The 17,263-nt window shown below is 39.5% G+C and overlaps 1 protein-coding gene across 2 annotated transcripts in view; it reads left to right on the top strand.

Moving 5' to 3' along the window:
- The window catches only part of SATB2 (SATB homeobox 2), a 200,715-nt gene that overhangs the window by 16,418 nt on the left and 167,034 nt on the right, over positions 1–17,263 (top strand). For both annotated transcript variants that reach the window (XM_069574480.1, XM_069574479.1), the window contains exon 3: positions 10,147–10,323. In XM_069574480.1, coding sequence (XP_069430581.1) covers positions 10,147–10,323 — 177 coding nt within the window. The remainder of the gene's footprint in view (positions 1–10,146; positions 10,324–17,263) is intronic.

Below are 17,263 nucleotides of genomic sequence, written 5' to 3'. Positions count from 1 at the left end.
TTAAAAATGGAAATACATTCCTCCTATGATTGGATGATACCCTTTGGATAACATTAAGAATGAGGATAAGAGTTTCAGTGGATTTACATTCAGGAGCTGAAATAGTCTCTTTGGTTTGGTTTTATAATATCAAAGTTAATATTGCCTTTGGGAAATGATGTAAATTATAAAGAGATGTCTTAGAATCATAAAATGAAAAATAATATACTAGTTTTTTCTGTTTTGTTTTTCTTATTTAAGTAACTACTATAAATTACACAGATACATATATGCTTAAAATATGTTGTGTGGGAAGTATTCCATCAGTGGGGACCTGAGTTTCCCCAGTCTGTATGCTGGGTTTTATTAACTTCATTTCAGTCACAATAATAATATCCTATGTACTGCAATCTAGAGCGCTGTGTCCCCTTAGGGAACTGCAGAATACACAGTATGATTTTGACTTCCTTGCTCTCTCCTCCTGTTCTTTTCTTTTTTACCTCCCAGTGTTAGCCATTTCAAGGACCTGGTTGCTATTACATCTCAGTGGAGGCATTTGTTAGGTACAAGAATGAGAATGGCTTTTAGTGGTTGGGAAAGGATGGTAATGGCTGCCTGTCTGTTTAAGCTCGGCTTTGTGAAATCTGCATTCATTTCATAGTGATGATCTTTACACACTTATTAAATACCTGTATACGTTTTTCTGTTTGAACCCTAAACACAGATATAGGGCAGCAGGATTTTTTTCTTGTAAGGAAGAAAGCCTTTTATTTTTCACTATAAAAACTTTACCTTTTCAGGTTTTCATTTGATAAAAATCTCTCCACTCTAGTATGATTTCCTTTGGGGCTTTGCACTAGTGTTTGATCTCAATTTTTAATAATTTTGGTGAGTTAAACTCCCCAAAGAAAACATGCTTGTGCTCTGGAATATTCCCACTAGAAATCTGGGTAGTCTTGTCTTATTGAGAGCCAAGTGCTTGATTCCTTTATTAATTCCTTGCTAGAGAACCTCAGTACAGTTAATCTTTCCTTAACACTACACTGGAGAAATTAATCAAGGGTTTTTTAATTGTTAAATTAGATAAAATAACATTTAGGCAGAGCTCAAAACCTGTGATGATGAAGCAAATGTTAGTTTGCTAACAAAGATAATTTTTACTGACTCCTTTTTTCATTCCTGGGGCTCTGAGTTGCAAATAGCTTTTCCAGAGAGGATAATAAGAATGAAGGGAGCGGCAAATACATCTCTAGTTCAATACTATTAAAAAAAATTACCTTCCCAGAAACCTCCAGAATAAAATTTTACTAAATGGAGCATGGAGATCCTGATGTTAATGAGTTGTGGCTCAGACAGTAAAGTGTCTGCCTGCAATTCGGGAGACTGGGGTTCGATTCCTGGGTCGGGAAGATCCCCCTGGAGAAGGAAATGGCAATCCACTCCAGCACTCTTGCCTGGAAAATCCCATGGATGGAGGAGCCTGATAGGCTACATACAGTCCAGGGGGTCGCAAAGAGTCGGACACGACTGAACAACTTCACTTTCACTTTCACAGTCATTTTAACATGCCATTGAGTCTCAAGACTTAACTAGTACATGCATTTCTAACCCAATATGAAAGGAACCTGAAGAATTTAGTTTTGAGCTGGGGGATCCTCACACAGTGTGCTATATGTTTGATCTGTGATACCCAAACTTGCATATTTGACTTTTTTTCTTTTCTTAAATTTTGTTTTGATTCTGAGATCGGTAAACATTTTTATCTCTCTGTAGCTACGCTTAGAAAAGATGCTGCTGTCCTTCAGTGCAGGACGTGGTAGGACTGCAGATAAGATGCCCTCTAGGCTCTAGGGTGTGTACAGTCACAGGGCAAGGTGCTATGAGCCACAGAGTCCTGTGCCAGCCGACTGGGATGCCTTTGTGGTTGGTGATAAACCAACAGTTTCTGTCGGCAGTGGTTGTGCAGGCCCCCGTGATCTGGTGTGTTTCCCTGGAGAACATGGAGTAAGTTAACTCCTGGATCCATGTGTGCGGATCCTTTCCTAGAAAGTGTTCCTTGTCTGCTGACGCTAAATGCCCTGCAGTAGGGCCAGAGTGATGTGGACCAGTTAGATGGCTGAGGAGTCGGGGGGTTTCCAGAACCGACACTGCCTATTAATGGTCGTTATTAATGTCTGGGTGCAATTAGCATTTTGCTAAAATGAACAAACATTTCTCTTGGGTCTGCTGCAGGTTAGTCTGGGGGTGGAAGGGGGAGTGGGAGGGTGAGGACTTATCTAAGACTGGTCCGTGTTGGAGAAGGAAATGGCCAGCTTCTCGTTCACTGTAACTGGACATTCCTCACATCTGGGAATTTAGTTCCTTGGATCAGGCTTGCTGTGGCTGTGTTCCCAGGTGGCACTCAGAAGTTTTGGTTTAGATAAGTAGCTATACGGTGCCTCCTGCATGCCCATGAAGTCCTGTTTTGCAGACAGCCAGGCCAAGTTGATCCTGCCACCGCATTTCTGGAACTGAAGTGTATCGAGAGACCTGGTGTTTTCCTTTAGCCTTCAGATCTGATTTCAGGTTGAATTGTGGCCTCTCAGTTTGGGGACAGGCCTGGAATCACAGATCTGGAAGACTAGAAAACTCATCTCCCCTCCCTACCACTTTAAACCCAATATGAGCTTTTGAGGTGATAAGTGAGAGGACCAGAGCTTACTTGGCCAGCCCTACCCCCGGCTTATTTTTTGTTCTTATCTTCCAAAGTTAAGATCTGCCCCAGGGGCTATAATGTAGTGTCTGGTTTTACTAGAGAGAATTCTGAAAATAAAATACTTCTTGATAGTCTTACCTTCTCATCTCCACACAGAGGAAGTGGCACCAATGAGCTTTATAGGTGAAACTTTATTTGGAGGTCTAATTCTGAATTCTAAGCAGCTGGGTCATGGATGAACAGGTCATGCCCTTAGAGTAATTATTTTGCCTTCACCATAATTGTAGGAATGACTGGTCTTCTACCTGTGAATGACCAGAACTTTCAGCTGTCCCATTGCTGTCTTGCCTCCTGTTTCCTCTTCGGGAAGTGTTAAAAACAACACCAACAGCAAAAACAAATGAATTGATCCTTCTAAGAATCTGTAGTTGACAAGCAAAAGAGGAACTTTGGAAAGTGGAGCAGTTTAGGGGAGCCTAGAGGACCTCTGTGCCACCTACAGGTGGCTCCTTTTCCCCCAGATGATTTTACTTGCCCTCCTAATACTGGTTTCCAAGGTGACACTAGTCATAAAGAATCCACCTGCTAATGCAGGAGATGCAAGAGAAGTGGGTTCAATCTCTGGGTCTTGAAGATCCCCTGGAGGAGGGCATGGCAACCCACTCCAGTATTCTTGCCTCAAGAATCCCATGGACAGATAAGCCTGGAGGGCTACAGTCCATAGCGTTGCAAAGAGTCGGACATGACTGAAGCAGTTTAGCACGCACATATGTTCATAGAATGCACACTAATACTGGTGAAAACATGTTTTTCTTTATTACCTTACCTGAAGATCTTTCCACTGAAAGTTAATATGGGCTATAGTTTACTTCTTTAACAATGAAAATATATCTGAGGAGATTAAGAGGCTACCAAACCATTTAAACTGTAAAGTGTTGCATCTTTTTATCTATTAATCTCTTTGGAATTTCAGCTCCTGGGGGAGTGGGCAGCTGGAGTGGAATGTGGAGCCTGGGGCCACCAGAGCTTAGGAGGTTGGTCCCTGGGAGTTGAGAGTAGGAGCAGAAAAGAGGGGAGGAGGGAAGACACACTTGATCCATTTTGAAATTTTTCCTGGGACCCCCAGAAGGTGGTGCAGGACACCCTCATCCTTTCTGTTTCTGTTTGCAGTTCTTTGCACTCAAACTTGCCTTTGTTGTTTCAGGGTGGAAGGAAGAATCTAGAGGTTAAAACTGGTGAGACTGTGTGTGCTTGTGCCTGTGTGAGAAACAAAGAGAGGGGGAGGATATGAGGTTTTAGAGCAAGTAAACAGTAGTTTTGTGCTTCTGGTAAATTTGCAGTGAGAAAAGATAGTTGCCCCCACTCCCACCCTCCTTCCCAGTCTTCTGGAAGCCCCTGTGTTGTTTAGTCGGTTTCCTCGGTAGAATTTGTTTCAGTGTTTCTGCGGATCTGTGATTTATTGATTGTGGGAGTTGCTGAGGGTAATGCTTTACTCCTGGCTCAGTTTTATACAAAGAACAGATATAGATGCAAGGCTTTGCCCTAAAGCCTTTGTGATCTTCAATTAGCCCAGGGGCCTTCTCAGGTAATAGAACCTGATCTACTGCTGCCCCCAGGGAAGGAAGAAGGCCCTGTGGCTGCCTTTCTTCTGGAAAAGGATGGTTTCAGGAGCCCTTTGAAAGAGGGAAGGAAAAAGGCTGGCCTCCTATCATCTCAGACTGGCTCCTGTCATTCAAGGGGCAGGCTCAGGAATGAGGGTGGATCTAGCAGGTGAAGGGGCTGAGGAGGAGCCTGGAGCCTCTGGTCACCCACACTGGAGAAGAACACATTTTGTGAGCCTTTCTTTTGAGTGACTGTCTTCGGTTTCTCCTCTGCGCCCACGTCAATACCCTGACACGCAGTAGGCTATTGAAAGTTGAAGTCAAGTCGCTCAGTCGTGTCCGACTCTTTGCTACCCCATGGACTGTCGCCTACCAGGCTCTTTAGTCCATGGAATTTTCCAGGCAAGAGTACTGGAGTGGATTGCCATTTCCTTCTCCAGGGGATCTTCCCAGCCCAGGGATCGAACCCGGGTCTCCCGCACTGCAGCCAGATGCTTTACCGTTCAGTTACAAATGACATGGGTTACTCATTGGACACAAGTGGTGAAGGGTCCTTTACTGAAAGGTTTTACATTTATAGTTCTGTGGGTGTGGGTTTTGGAGTGTTGTTTTTTGACACCCCTCCCGGCGCCCCCCAAGAATGCTGTGTGCTTGAGATTTAAAGTTGGCTAACTGAAACTGCTCTATTCTTGCTTCTCTTGGTTTCTTTGGACATCATACTTAATTTTCCTATAGTTTCAGCTTCCTCGCTTATCAGATGAGAGTAATAATAACCCTTTCACAGGGTAAACAGGGAAGAAACAAAGGTAAGAATGTATGTCAGAGTACGCGATGAGTTAAGAGTTGCCCTGCAGATGAGAGTATCATTTTGTGTCCCAGCTCTCCCAGGAGACGCTAGAATCCTGCTATCTAGACCTCTGCCTCTGGACCTTCTTTCACTTTGCACTGTTAGATCCAGCACATTAAACAGTACTTGTTCCTCACATTTATCTCTGTATCTTGTCATTTCCTGAGCACTTTAGATTTTGTTCTCTGAAATGAAGACAAAAAAAAGTCTTTCTTTTATTAAAGAAGTTGCGTTAATATAGTTAGGAGTGAAACAATAGCCTACAATTTGTTCAATGAAACAGGGAAGATATCACGTTAGATATTGGAGTTTAACCAAGAGTACATCGGTCCTCAAGTCTCTTAAGATCTGGAACACAGAGGAGAGATAAGTGACAATGGCACAATTGTCCTGCTAATCAGGTTGTGGTGTATTTATCCTGGGTCAGAAAAACCATTGCATATGTTGGTATTTGGCAGATTGCTTAGAGCAGTTTTGTCTGATTGAAATGTAATAAAAGCTGCATGTATAATTTTAAATTTCTTGTAGCTTCTTTAAAAAAAAATGGTTAAAGAAACAGATGAAATTAATTTTTAATAATACATTTTGTTTAACTCAGTGTACCCAAAATATTATTTCTATATTCAACTAATAATTTTTTTGAGTCAAATGTAGTTATTTTTTATTTTTTGATATTAAATTGTTGACAGTGTGTATGTCACACGGCACATCTCAGCTCAGGACTACTCAGCATTCAATTGCTCCGTCCCCGCATGTGGCTAGTGGTTCCTGTATTGGACAGGCAGTTTTAGCGTATTAAAGTGAAAGTGAAAGTGAAGTTGCTCAGTTGTGTCGGACTCTGCGACACCATGGCCTGTAGCCTACTAGGTTTCTGGGATTTTCCAGGCAAGAATACTGGAGTGGATTACCATTTCCTTCTCCAGGAGATCTTCCCAACCCAGGGATCGAACCTGGGTCTCCCTCATTGTAGGCAGACACTTTACTGGCTGAGCCACCAGGGAAGTCCTTCGCATATTAAGTATGGTGCTTTTAACACTTTCACCCTTTTGCTGTGGGGCATGGTGAACATGTTAAGCCTTTAAGCATCTTAATTAGGTCATTCAGTAATTACTGGTATGATTTTCATTCTGAAGAAATGCTTTTCAGGAAGTATCTTGAGCCTTGATGGTGGAACCTGAAAAAAATTATTGGTCTCTTTTTTTCCTCTGTGAAGTGGTATTAATACTGATTTTGAAAAAAGAAAACCCAATGGATTTCATTATTGGAGGGCTATTTGTCAGACCATTTAACTATGTTACATTGTTTAATTCTCACACCATTCTAGGATGTAGATAGTATTATTTACATTTTAGCTAGGAGGAATTTAACTGAGAGGTCAAACAAATTACTCCCACAGGTTAGAAATGACAGTGGCAGGACTTCAGTCCATCCTGGCTCAAAGCAACCATCTCCCCACACGTCTGTGTTTGCAGGGCTGTGGTGGTGAAGATCAGGTTAACTCTTTATAATGATGCACACTTCCTCGGAAATCATGTCATGATAAAAATGGCAATTTTGGGAAAATGCATTTTTCTAGTAGAGAGAGTCCTCTTGCTTATTTTACCTCTCTGACAACAGAATTAGCCATTTATCCCAATTTGCCAGAAGAGCTCTTAATTTTTAGCAAATGGCTAGGGCTGTGTGCCTATCCTCTAGATTAAACCACTTGCTTACCTCCTGCAATTATAAAAGGCTTAGCGAGGCTTATAATCAAAAGGTTCAAAGTTCTCTACTTGATCATCTGGAGATGGTCTGTGCTATAATAAAAGAAAAATAATGCCGTAAGCCCTAGGTATAGGGTGAAGACAGCAGTGTTTTTCTTTTTCTTCTTGATCATTTCTAAATTTTGTTATAAATGTATCTTAGTTTTACATTGCTATTTTTATTTTATTGGGACTTTTAATTCTTCCCAATTTTATTTTTTGAAGGGCTTGCCACATGCTCTCACTATCCTTTCATCTGTTGTCACTTTTTTCCTTTTTTTTTTTCCTCTTTTGCCTGGAGCAAATGAGGTGATGAAATGAATAAATATATATGTTTTTGATGTATATATCTACTCATCCTTTCATAGTTTTCTCTCTTAGGAATTTGCTGTGTTTTAAATGTATACCTTAACTTTCTTCTTCCCTACACTTGACCTCAGTTGTACTGTTTTACTACTTTTTGTTTCTCTTGTCATTGTCACTAGTAACTGCATCTGTTTTTCCTGCCTTCCTCTTCTTTTGTAGAAATTGCATTTCAGTGTAAATATTTTATCATAATTTTGATTGATCTAACTCTACTAAAAGGGTACATTTTTTCTAGTGGTTAAATATAACCTGTTTATGATAGCTTTTAGTTTTACATGCATATGTGCTTTTAGAACAGATTCTGTTATCATATACTTCTGATTAATACTGTTTTGCTTTATAAATGTCCTTTTTTTTTTCTTCTTCTTTTTTTGAAAGTAAGTGATGCCTGTGAGGGACAGGTACTTGCTTTTTGGTTGTGAGCAGTTATTGCTGTCATGTCAGATAACAATTTGCTTCCTTTAGTCACTGAAATAAAATATTTAGGAAATATTTTGATCATTGACATTTTCAAAAAATAAATCTCTATGTAGTATAAATCTTTGTGCTTTAGTATTGTATTTCATCTCTAACTCATGAACTCTTAATATTATTGAAAAATTACTGGGGTCTTAAGTTTTTTCAGGTGACCACCTACATGAGGAAGATTTATGGTTGCTAAAGCAATGGCTGCATGATAGGTTATGGAGCAACTGGATTCATTTAAAGGTCTTATCTCTGATTTCCAGATGTGTGACACATAGATGTTGACATTAGGAACTGCCCATGGATTTTCAGCATTGAAACTTATGTACACACAGGTATTACTGATGAAGTAGCTTATGGCACCACTGACTACATGGCTCTATGTGTGCATATGCTTAAATCATTAAAAATAGAAATCAACCTGCTTCCTTGAACAAAGATCATTTACCAGTATGTAAGAGTTAAAAGGTCTAAATGGAGGCTACTCGGTGCTGGTAAGGACTCTCACGAATGGATCCTATAAAATGCCATTATGCTTGCTTAGGAAGATTTTACGACACTCTTCAGCTGCACTGAGGGTACGAGCAGGGGCACGCTTGTTTTCATTTGTATCACTAGAGCCATGGGGTATACCTGGCACACAGCAGGTATTCAGGGAACAAAAGTTGGATAAATGAATGACCACTGAGATAATTAGGAACAAATCTAATTTATATTGTTCACATGTCTTACAAGCAGTTGGGAATAAACTGGGCATAAGTAAATAAGCATTTAATATGACAGTGCTGATCATAATTTTAAAAAATATTATGTAAGCCACCATGTGGCTAGGCTAAATTCTCTTCTTTGTCTAAAATAACATCTGCCCCACCCTTATTTTCTATGTTCCATAAATTGATACCATGGATGGTATATGGGCAATGGACAATAATGCTGCTTTGTTGTTCTTAGGAATAAATACTAAGTTAATAGTTGTGTCAGGTATAGTGTGGTATGACTTGTTAGTCTGTTGTGCAGGCTTAATAATAATTACCATGATCTTTAATGATAACAATTCTTAATGAGTATTATTATTGTTAATAATGATTATATTTAATAATTACATCCAATACTTATTATCTTTAATAATAATAATTAGCACATGGGAACCAGTGTCACCATTGTATTATCTTTAGAAGAAAAATCTTAATCTGTGACCTGGTAGTTTGCAGAATGTCTGCTCCCACCCTCTGCTTTCCAGATCAGAGTGAGTCAGGAAGCTTCCAGGGTCCAGGCAACAGGTAGGGGTTTCTACAGAAACTCCTGTGTATTCTGTGCGTCAGAGGCCATACTCACATATGTCATTTTACACAGAGGTCTTATTTTTATTGTGAAATGCTGTCACCATGAGCGGCTGATCTTCTACCTCCCCCTTCATAACTTTTAATTTTTCTTGCAGATCCTTAACTCCGTAACATACTAATTTATGTGAATTACGTGGGGCAGAGTCCATGTTTATTTACTTGTATGTTGGTAAAACTTTGATCTTCTTTTGTCATAGCTGTGTTTTGATTTAAATGCCTGTATGACTTTTTTTTTTTAATAAAAAAGTTTATAAAAAAATCTTTAGTGAATTAAACACTTTTTAGCTTTTTACACATTGATACAAAGCAGAGAAATATTTCAGTGACAACAGATTTCAACAGATTTTCAACTACACTAATTTGCTTTACTCTTTAGGGTAGTTTACTTCTTTGAATACATAAGCCGAGGTATTCCTTTCCAGTGGTAACTGGTGTTAACATATAATATAGTAATTTTGTTTAAAAGACAAAGTTTCGTATTTGTATGCAGACTTTGACGTAAATTAAATGTCAGTTAAGACTTATGTGAGCAGAGTATTTTCAGGTTAGTTGATGGCCTATTTAAACAAGATTTAGAAACATAACAGATACAAGAGGGGTTTCTTTTAAATTCTTATTCATGTTCTTGTACATATTCACATAATAGCTTAGGGCCTCAAATCAAATATGCTTCCCTCCTAGGTGTCTTACAATATTTCTAGACGAAAGCACATCTGATCTGAAAATACTGGTCCCATTAACAGCTGACGATAAGACCATACATAAGCATGCTAGAGACAGAAGGTTTCCTTGATCTCACTTATGTGCTGTCTATAAACTTGAGGTTTCTCGGGCAGGAGATGTTGATTGGGACACTCCACTTTTTAGTGACTAGAATCTGAGGGCTTCTGTCACTGCTTGGGGCAGTTCTGATAGTAATAATGAAGGGGAAAAACAGCTTTCCCATTAGGCCTATCCGACTAAGAGGCCCGACTAAGAGGCTTGTTTAATCCAAGCCACTGTCAATCACAGATGAGTGACTTTTACAACTGTCTCTTCCCTTCTTATGATGGTGACTGGGATTTGCTTTGTAATGTTTGTGTTTTGCTCTTGAATTTTGTCCCTGCAGGTTTGATGATTCCTGTCTTTTGTGTGGTGGAGCAGTTGGACGGCTCTCTTGAATATGACAACAGGGAAGAGCATGCCGAGTTCGTCCTGGTTCGCAAAGACGTGCTTTTCAGCCAGCTGGTGGAGACTGCGCTCCTGGCCCTGGGCTACTCCCACAGCTCAGCGGCGCAAGCACAAGGTATTCTCCCATCTCCTTCTTCTCCCCATGCTGCAGACGTGTCATGATTTGAGGAAGAGTATGTTCCCCGAAGTAATTCTCCAAACAGGGATTGGAGGAGACCGGTCACATTTAGCATCTTTCCCAAACAATAGACAGTAGAATGTTTTATGGAGAATCTTGTTCTCTGGTTGCTTTGGGACGCATTTGACCAGCACCTCTAGCGTCACCAAAATCATTTCATTTGCCATTTGCATTTCAAAGTGGTCATCATAGAGGTTTTTTTTTTTCTTTTTGCGTTGATAGCTCTCTTATTTTCTCTAAGTCCCCAAATCGGTATTCTCAGAGTACTCAGACATTTGACTCCTAACTTATCCAAACTTTAATATGTGATTTATAACCTTTCAATTTTCTAAGTTTATTCAGTGCTTTGGGCCTGCAGCTTTTATACTTTATGATCAGTTTTTAAATAGAAAAAACAAAGTATGTCTCTCGTATACTATACTTTCGTATCTTTGAAAACCTGTCTGTAGTTCTGTGGTCCAGTCATTTAAAAAATGCTCAGTGTCAAAAAAAAAAAAAAAAGCTCAGTGTCTCAGTGATCAATTCATTTTACTGATTTAATTAAATATTAAATTTGCTTCACTATTTCAGTGTGAATTGTACAGCACTGGGACCTCATTGTGAATTGGTGTTGCCCATTGTTCTTTTATGCCAAATAATTGACAAAACAAATAACAAAAATGCCCCCAAACCTGAAGAATAGAAAAATAAATTTTTGACCCAATAGAATGATGTTTGTTTTGTAGCTGGAATGATCGAATTGTGTAGATTATGATAAAGGCTATAACTAAAGGACAGAAGCATATGACTGCCTGGTTTTATTCCATATATTAATTTCTATCCTTACTTAACATTTGTGTATGTGCTATCGATTTTTGCTACTTTTTCAGATTAATTCCTCCTCATATACTTCCTAAGAACTGTTAGTACAATCCTCTGTTTGTTTAGAGAAGGAAACGAGAGATTAAGCAGTTTATAAAAAGTTACAAATATGGTGACCAAGGACATGGGATTTAAATTCCCAAGCTCTTGACTCTGATTTTGTAAGAAGATTATTACTTTTAAAATTTTTAAAAAATTAAATATTCAAATTATATCTTGGTTCTACCGTCTGAAACCAACCCATCTACAGGAGATTAGGAATGTTTTCCCAGGACTCTGGGTTATTGTGAGTTGAAGTGCATGCTGAATCCCTCCACTTGGCCTGTCCGGGTGCAGTGATACATACTGCTGAATCGTAGAGTCCACTGCTTTCAAAGCAGCTTGATAAAGGATGATTCATTTCCTTCTTGTGTGAGGGATTCAAGATTTGATCCTGAGCAAATTGCACGCTGGGCACCATTGCTTTTCTTGCATGCTATGTGCCCAAATGAAAGAAAAGAATCCCCCCTTCTTCCCCCCCATAAACTTTTCATGCCATTTTAGGGATATTTTCTCTGAATGTAAAGGTCATTGTATCCCACTGCTTGCATCCTGGTGTGCCAGCTTCCTGTTTGACAGGGCTATCCATCTCAGTTAGCACGGCTGCTCAACGCGCCGTGAGCTCACATGTGGAGCACAGAGCACTAAGTGGCCAAGATTTGATTTTTGGCACATGCTCAGGGCAGGGGCTCTCAGGAAATTTGCACGAGGGAGCCACACGGTTCCATTCAGTGATGTGGACCGAGAGTTCTACTCACCAAGATGAGATCCACTAACAAGAAATATGGTCCATGGTGGAGGGTTAAAGAGGAAAAAAGCCAAAAGCGAATATTGGCTTCCCCAAAGTTTTTGAAAATGGTGGTTAAAAATGACTAAATATTATATTTTGTAAAAGTTGAATCAGCATCCTGAAGGTGCTCTAGATTGCAGATATAATTTATTTTGTAGGTAAATGAAGGTATTATCTCTAGCTCCTATACTATAATTTCACAGAGGAGGAAAAAAAAAATCACAGTTCATTTATTTTATTTTAAATTGGATTGCTGGTCTCTGTTTTGGGCAAATGGAAAAACTTAGAATTGTTTATTTTGAAATAAATGTATTAGATCTTTTTTGTCATTCAGATCATCACATGTGTGCAGTTTGTGGCACATTTATTAATATTATAGACCAAACAGTGCATGATAAGACAGATCACTCACGTGCTGGAGAAACAACAGAGCAGGAGGAAGCTAGAAAAGGAGGCAGAACAAAATGTGATTGGATATTCAAGGCCTGAGGTTTTATATGTCTAGTTTTCTGTTTTGTTCTGGTTTTGTTTGTTTGTTAGTTTAGGTAATTCTCTCAAGATGGAGAAGTCATTGGGTGACCTCCTAGCAAATGCGTTTGTGGCAGAGAAACTGAGTGTTTCTGAACCTCTTCTTCCTGTGTTGGAGAAGTTGGGCCAAACTAAACTGCAGGGAGAGCTGGTTTCTTGAGCCTATTTTTATAAATTTAGATTCTTGAAACATGATTTTTCATTTTGACATGGCCAGAAAAGAGCTTCAGTAATTGAATTAGAACAGTATTCAGATTGTCTTGAAAAGAGAAAATGCATCAGCAATGTTGTTATTTTCAAGTGACACTCATGTTCCAGTGACAAGGCAGCATACCCATGCTCTTGCAAGCGTGGTGGTGGTGGTGTTTAGTCACTCAGTTGTGTCCAGCTCTTTGAGACCCTGTGCGCTGTAGACCACCAGTCTCCTTGGTCCATGGGATTTCCCAGGCAGGAATGCTAGAGTGGGTTGCTCTTTCCTTCTCCAGGGCATCTTCCAGACCCAGGGATCGAATCTGTGTGTCCTGCATTGCAGGTGGATTCTTTACCACTGTGTCATCTGGGAAGCACTCTAGTGAGCATAGCATAGTCAGTTTCTTTTTCTGAGAGGTCATTCCCTCTAGGTGAGCTGAAGTTTTTTTTAATAAAGAATATTTTCTTATAAAGGATGATAGAAAATCTACTGAAATGTAATTCAAGGATTTCTAACCCAACCCCTCCCCTCCCCATTTTACAGTAACTGTTTTTATTTGAAGCCAGATATTTGGACCCAAGAGAGGATAAGAGCACAAGATAATGTCATAAACCATGGACATTAGGCTTTTTATTGACCCAAACCCTCCAGTTTCCCAGAACATATGCCATTAACTTTCTGTGATTCTCAAGGATATGAGATGCAGGATTCATCTGACCAGCTGTTTTGCATATGCAAAAAGCCTAAAGATGGCAAGCTCTTTGCTTTTCCCAGAATAGGTAGCCTCAAGAACAACCGGCACGTTTTATGTTATATGCTGAACTATGAGTCAATGTATGTGGATCAAAAGTAGCTTCCAGTCTTTTGGAAGAGGAGTGTTAACCTAGGGAACGCTATGCAGTAACCCTCCCCCTCTAAACTCATCACTCCTTTCATTGGTCTTGTTCCTTTTCATCCTTTCAGTTTTGCTCCACAAGGCTTTTGGTAATAGCCATGGACCTCTCTACGTAGTCAAGAGAGTTCTTTATCCTACTGACTATGTAGCTATTCATACTTGCAAGGTAGACGGTGGACTCTGCGAAGTGGCAGTGATGGCAACATGATTCCTTACTGTGTACATTTGATTAACTTGTAAATGGATATCTTTTCTCTCTCCTGCTTCCTATTTAAAATTTATTTTTGAACTTTATAATAAAATTTATTTTTGACGAGAAAATTTTATTTAAGAACAAACATGCAGAAAAATAAATAAGCAAAAATCCTTTCTGGCTGGTATTTTTGGGAGGGTGGGTCATAAGTATGTAAAAGTTATGAGTTCAGAGGAAGTATATTAGTCACCATTTTTTCTTATGTGTATTAGAATAGTTAAATATATGTGCAGGTGTTTAGTTGCTCAGTTGTGTCCGACTCTTTGTGACTCCATATACTGTAGCCTGTCAGACTGCTCTGTCCATGGAATTTTCCAGGCAAGAAGAGTGGGTTGCCGTTTCCTGCTACAGGGAAATTAAATGTATATGGCTGTTTAAAATGACATTTTTAAAAAGTGACACAAAAAATGCATTTAATGTAATTTGAATCAAGCAGAGTGCCAAATATAGTATCAATGATATAAAATTATACTTATATGTATAGGAAAAGACAAAGAAAATATGTGAAAATATCAGTTGGGTGGGTTGTGGGATTATGTGGGATTTTCTTCTTTTTCTAGTCAGAAAATAATGTAAGTATGAAATTCTACTTCCTCTATGAATTCTTCTCTGAATAACTGGGAAGTTAATTTATCCATAGGTGTGAAAACTTATATATGATACAGATACATTATTTCTGTTGTCTTTTTCAGTTTAAGAAAGGAATAAGTCATTAATGGGCCCCTGTGGTATATAAAACAAAGTTTTCTTAAAAAAATTCATTAAAGTATAGTTGATGTATCAAGGTTTCTTAGAGTTTTAATAGTACAAGGTAACATAAATTGAGCAATTACTGTTTGCCGGACACTATTCTAAGAGAGTTACATGTACTGACATTTAATTCTCGCAACAGCTCTTGAAGTAACTTAAATGTTTCCCATTTCATAGATGAGGAAACTGAGGCAAGTAAAGAGAGGGAAATAACTTTCCTTGGGGCACAGGACTAGTGGGTGAAAGAGCTGAAATCTGAAGCCTAGTTAAATACCTCCTGAATCAGAGGCCTTCACCATAGGATTGTCCAGTGACAGCCCTGATGACTGGAAATGTAGAGTTGGGGTGGGAGTCCATTCTTATTTAATTCTTGTTCGTTTACTTTTTGGACAGAAGGCGCAAAAGGCAAGACTTTTTGGATTTGGATTACTCTTATATAATGATTTTATTTATTTTGTAATGATTGCATATATTCAATAATGATAAAGTATACATACTTAACTTCCGTAATGAAATGTACAGAAATATTTTATCAAGATAACTGAAACAGATTTCATTAAAAACAGCCTCACAAAACTGTTTAATAACGCCAACTCCTAAAACTATAAAGAGGGCCTGTAGTAGGTATGTGGACTTCCCAGGGGGCTGCAATGCAAGAGATACCGGAGATGTGGGTTTGATCCCTGGGATCACGAAGGTTCCCTGGTGGAGGGCATGGCAACCCACTCCAGTGTTCTTGCCTGGAGAATCTCATGGACAGAGGAGCCTGACGGGCTACAGTCCACAGGGTCACAAAGAGTTGGGCACAACTGAGGCAACTGAGCACATGTGTACATGGTAAGTTACATAATTCAAATATACGTTTCTTTCTTATGAAGCTAAAATGATTCCTGATATGCAAGTAAAGCATATTTCTCAGCAGTTCTCATCTTCAATTAATTCAGTAGCATGAAACACCTACTGTGTACCAGTCGTTCTAGGTTTTGGGGAAAAAGAACTGGAAAAAAACCATCTTGCTTTCATGGAGCTTATATAAGAAAAGTTTAGTATATGGATTTCTAGTTGATTTTTGCCTTCTGAGCTCAGAAACATTGGCTATTGAGGCTCAGAGAATAGAGATGCATATAAAATTTGTTTACTGGTTGGTGCTAATTTTTAACTAAATGTTTATTTTCTTCCTGAAAATCACGTGAGAGTATCTCTTCTTCTTGTTAGCTTTTGGAAATAGATGTTGAGGTGGGAAATATGGGTTACAATTTCTAGGAAATCCTTCAGTTCAGTTCAGTCGTTCAGTCGTGTCCAACTCTGACCCCATGAATTGCAGCACGCCAGGCCTCCCTGTCCATCACCAACTCCCGGAGTTCACTCAAACTCACGTGTCCAGCGAGTCAGTGATGCCATCCAGCCATCTCATCCTCTGTCGTCCCCTTCTCCTCCTGCCCACAATCCCTCCCAGCATCGGGGTCTTTTCCAAAGAGTCAACTCTTCACATCAGGTGGCCAAAGTACTGGAGTTTCAGCTTTAGCATCATTCCTTCCAAAGAAATCCCAGGGCTGATCTCCTTTAGAATGGACTAGTTGGAACTCCTTGCAGTCCAAGGGACTCTCAAGAGTCTTCTCCAACACCACAGTTCAAAAGCATCAATTCTTTGGCACTCAGCTTTCTTCACAGTCCAACTCTCACATCCATACATGACCACAGGAAAAACCATAGCCTTGACGAGATGGACCTTAGTCGGCAAAGTAATGTCTCTGCTTTTCAGTATGCTATCTAGGTTGGTCATAACATTCCTTCCAAGGAGTAAGCGTCTTTTAATTTCATGGCTGCAATCACCATCTGCAGTGATTTTGGAGCCCCCCAAAATAAAGTCTGACACTGTTTCCACTGTTTCCCCATCTATTTCCCATGAAGTGATGGGACCGGATGCCATGATCTTAGTTTTCTGAACGTTGAGCTTTAAGCTAACTTCTTCACTCTCCTCTTTCACTTTCATCAAGAGGCTTTTTAGTTCCTCTTCACTTTCTACCATAAGGGTGGTGTCATCTGCATATTTGAGGTTATTGCTGTTTCTCCCGGTAATCTTGATTCCAGCTTATGCTTCTCTCAGCCCAGCGTTTCTCATGATGTACTCTGCATTTAAGTTAAATAAGCAGGGTGACAATATACAGCCTCGACATACTCCTTTTCCTATTTGGAACCAGTCTGTTGTTCCATGTCCAGTTCTAACTGTTGCTTCCTGACCTGCATACAGGTTTCTCAGGAGGCAGGTCAGGTGGTCTGGTATTCCTGTCTCTTTCAGAAATTTCCACAGTTTATTGTGATCCACACAGTCCTTACTTGGCTTTATTAAGGAAAGCTGTTTATTTGTCTCTTCTGTCCATTGTTGTCTTCATTTTAAAAACAGCCCTGTTGCTGGCTTTGCTTTTCATTTTGGCCGTACAGCCAAGTGTGTGGAATCTTAGTTCCCTGACTAGGAATTGAACTCATGCCCTTTGCAGTGGAAGTGCAGAGTCTCAACCACTGGGTCATCGGGGAAGTCCCTGGCTTTGATTTTTATTGGTGAAACTCTTC

Source organism: Ovis canadensis, chromosome 2, assembly GCF_042477335.2.
Source record: "Ovis canadensis isolate MfBH-ARS-UI-01 breed Bighorn chromosome 2, ARS-UI_OviCan_v2, whole genome shotgun sequence".
NCBI lineage: Eukaryota > Metazoa > Chordata > Mammalia > Artiodactyla > Bovidae > Ovis > Ovis canadensis.
This window is presented reverse-complemented; position numbering and strand designations above follow the sequence as displayed.